We start from the raw sequence: 3,511 nt of genomic DNA, 5'->3' as shown, positions 1-3,511 counted from the left end.
CAGCATCCTCGGACTTCATTACCCGTCGGCCAGCAGTGGGAGCGCCGGAAGCCAGCCCCGCCCCTCATTGTGCGGTTCATACTAAACGGAAGGGGCCGGGAGAGGCCGCGTTCAGTCGGATCCCGGCAGCAGCTGCAGCGGCGCTCGTCTTTCCAGGCTCTTCTTGCTATCTCCTTTAGCTTCCGGAAACATGGTGAGCGCTAAGCTACGGTGCCTGAGGGGAGGCGGCTGCGAATCGGTCGGCTGCGCGCGCGGGAGGTAACGGGGCGGGGGGCGACATCGGCACCCCCTCCCCCAACTCCCCAAGCGGGATGAGGGTCTCGCTGAGGGGCGGTCGGCGTTGGGATGCGCGTGCGCGTCCGTGAGCGCAGGGGAGGGCCGGCTTCAACGTCGCTCGCGCGCCCCCTGGGCTCCCTTCCCCTCCCCCACCCCGCTGGTGCGCCCGCGCGGACACCGGCCGTGGGGGAGGGGTCCGGGGTGCGCGCGTGCCCGCCCCTCATGGAGCAGCTTGTGTTGCGCGCCGCGGCGGGGCCGAAGTGAGTCGGTTCACGGGAACGCGCGCTCGACGGGAGCACGCGGTATCCAAACTCGACCCGGGGGCGGCAAGGGAAAAGCGCGCGAGCGGTCTTGGCGCGCGCGCGCCCCACCCAAGGGCTGTTCCTGTCTCCGCGTCACCCTCCCGTGGCAGGCGGGTCTGCCCGAGAGCAGGTGGTAGGGATGCCCGCGCCCAGGAGGGACTGGGGCGGCGGCGTCCGGGAGCAGGCGCCTGGGATTAGGGGATTGCTGGCCCGCGCTTCACTGAGCGTACACCACGGAGGCCACGGGCCTGCTTCAGAGCGAGCGAGCGCATAAAGCGAGCTGGGCTCCCCGCCGTATACACCCTGCAAAGGCTGGAACGGCGCTGTCGGTTGGCGCGTGCGCACACGCTCAGGTCTGGCCGCTCGGCCCAGAACCCTGGACGAGCGGGGCCCTCGGCTTTCCCGGATGGGCCCTGAGGGTGGAGCCTAGTTTAGGGAAGTGACCCAGGCGGGCACCGCCCGGAAAGCTCCCCGCCCGGTGTTCGGCCCCAAGGCTGCGAGAACCGAAGGTCTTGTAACTGCCAAGGTGGCTGATACGCCGGCCGGCAAAGGCGAGTCTTTGGGGTTGAGACCCTATAAGTGCTGCCGCCTTTGGGTAGGGTTTCTCTCAGAGGAGGCCGAGCCGAGCTGATGGCTTTCCTCCGCCTACTCCGGAAGCGGCTGAGTCACGTGGTCCACTTCCTCTGCAGTTCCGGGAGGGGGGCGAGGCCGATTTCGCCGTGGACAGCCCGTTCCGGGTGTCCCCCAACACGACCCATCATGGAAGTTTGGAGGACTTTGAAGTACCGTGGGCCCTTAGCTTGGCCTGTTTACTTTTATCGACGACCTTTGGGCCTGTATTTTTTTTCCAGAGAACAGGGAATTGTTGGGTAGGGCCGTAATTAGGGGTTGTAATTTTTGCTTTGGTTGAGGAAAACCCCAGCAGAGAAGAGGATAATTTGCGTAATAACTGTATTGAGCAGTTCTGATGAACTTTTCAGAACTGTTGAGCACATTTGGTGTCCCATCTAGGATTGTGGGGTGTCTGTGCCCCCTCATTCTGTCTGAATCAGCACTTTCATCCAAAAGCTGAGATTGAGTACTGTGAGTAGGAACGAGTCAGTAGCCTGTGGAGTCTTGATTCTGCGCTAATGTCTCAGCCTGGGCTCTGCTTCCCGCAGGTCTTTAATGGTTAGCCTGTAAGATGTTAGGGGGGAGGAGTGGTGCTGAATTAGGTGATCAGAAGTCTCCTCCATGGCTGCTGTTCTGGCGTTGTGTCCCATCTGGTTCTTTGGTAGTGGCTTGGGTGGGAAAATAGGGTCACTTGTTTTGGGAAGGGGGTTAATGACTTCTTGGGGCTGAGGACTATCCTATTTTGGCATCCAGACGGAACTAAGAAAGCAAAGGAGGGACTTCAGGGGGAGTCCCAGAAATATTCCTTACGAGATGTGTGTGGCTTGTCTCCCCCCCCCAGGCCTCTGGTGTGGCTGTCTCTGATGGAGTCATCAAAGTATTCAATGACATGAAGGTACGTAAGTCCTCAACACCAGAGGAGGTGAAGAAGCGCAAGAAGGCGGTGCTCTTCTGCCTGAGTGAAGACAAGAAGAACATCATTCTGGAAGAGGGCAAGGAGATCCTGGTAGGTGATGTGGGCCAGACAGTAGACGACCCCTACGCCACTTTCGTCAAGATGCTGCCGGACAAAGACTGCCGTTATGCCCTGTATGACGCAACCTATGAGACCAAGGAGAGCAAGAAGGAGGACCTGGTGTTTATCTTCTGGTGAGCTCCTCAGTGCAGGCACTTCTCTGTCACCTGTCCTAGCTCTGCCCTACCCTTTCTCAGGATGGGAAATCTGTGGCTCCTGATTAACCACAGGTGTGTGTTTTGGGGGAGGGAGAACACTTGTTGATGAGGAACTTGATAAAAACTTGAACGCTCGGGGCTAGCCAAGTGTTTTCTGGAAGTCCTCTATAGCTTGAGGACACTTCCTAGACTCGGAGGGGGCTTTGCTGCAAGTTTTCTATTTCCCTCCAGGGCTCCTGAGTCTGCTCCTCTTAAGAGCAAAATGATCTATGCCAGCTCCAAGGATGCCATCAAGAAGAAGCTTACGGGTAAGGGCCACATGTGCTTCTGCTCGTCTTGGCTGCAGGGTGGGGTGCCTGGCATGGCAGAGGTGGTTCTGGCCCCTCTTTCCTGCCTGTTTGGAAGGTAACCTTGTCCCTTCCCCTTCCATCTGTTCTGATTGGCTCCTTCCTGGCCATAACATTCCCCCTTCTTCCCCACAGGGATCAAGCATGAATTACAAGCAAACTGCTACGAGGAGGTCAAGGACCGCTGCACTCTGGCAGAGAAGCTGGGGGGCAGTGCTGTCATCTCCCTGGAGGGCAAGCCTTTGTGAACCCCCTCCAGCCCCCTGCCTGGAGTATCTGGCAGCCCCAGACCTGCCTGTGGGGGGTTGCAGGCTGCCCCCCTTCTGCCAGACCGGAGGGGCTGGAGGGATCCCAGCAGGGGGAGGGCAATCCCTTCACCCAGTTGCCAAACAGCCCCCCACCCCCTGGACCTTCCTTCTCCCTCCACCCCTGACGGTTCTGGCCTTCCCAAACAGCTTTTGATCTTCTGATTCCTCTTGGGTTGAAGCAGACCAAGTCCTCCCTACCCCAGGCACCCCAGTTTTGGAGAGGGCCTGTGTTTTTTTTAACGACACCCCTACTTGCAACCTGTTCCCCCCCTTTCCCATGCTGCCAACTTCTAACCGCAATAGTGACTCTGTGCTTGTCTGTTTAGTTCTGTGTATAAATGGAATGTTGTGAAGATAACCCCTCCCCGTGCTGCCTGGTTCCCCTCCCCTTTTCCACCTGGTCTCGGCCACTTGTGGAAGCAGGACCAGTAAGGGACCCTTAATTAAAAAAAAAAGGAAGAAAAACAACAATAAAAAGCCTCACTTAATTAAA

At 58.4% G+C, this 3,511-nt stretch overlaps 1 protein-coding gene across 1 annotated transcript; it reads left to right on the top strand.

Annotated features, from left to right (window-relative positions):
- CFL1 (cofilin 1) lies at nucleotides 1–3,511 on the top strand. Its single transcript, XM_006101570.2, has 4 exons — nucleotides 1–193; nucleotides 2,032–2,339; nucleotides 2,595–2,671; nucleotides 2,846–3,511. The coding sequence occupies exons 1-4, from the start codon at nucleotides 191–193 to the stop codon at nucleotides 2,956–2,958; spliced, it is 501 nt and encodes a 166-aa protein (XP_006101632.1). The 5' UTR covers nucleotides 1–190; the 3' UTR covers nucleotides 2,959–3,511.

This window comes from Myotis lucifugus, unplaced genomic scaffold (assembly GCF_000147115.1).
Source record: "Myotis lucifugus unplaced genomic scaffold, Myoluc2.0 scaffold_373, whole genome shotgun sequence".
Lineage (NCBI taxonomy): Eukaryota > Metazoa > Chordata > Mammalia > Chiroptera > Vespertilionidae > Myotis > Myotis lucifugus.
This window is presented reverse-complemented; position numbering and strand designations above follow the sequence as displayed.

Bases quoted from the DNA above. Each gene is read 5' to 3' on its own strand.
- CFL1 (XM_006101570.2), top strand. The intron at 2,340-2,594 runs GTGAGCTCCTCA...ATTTCCCTCCAG, and splicing joins GACCTGGTGTTTATCTTCTG to GGCTCCTGAGTCTGCTCCTC. The intron at 2,672-2,845 runs GTAAGGGCCACA...TCTTCCCCACAG, and splicing joins CATCAAGAAGAAGCTTACGG to GGATCAAGCATGAATTACAA.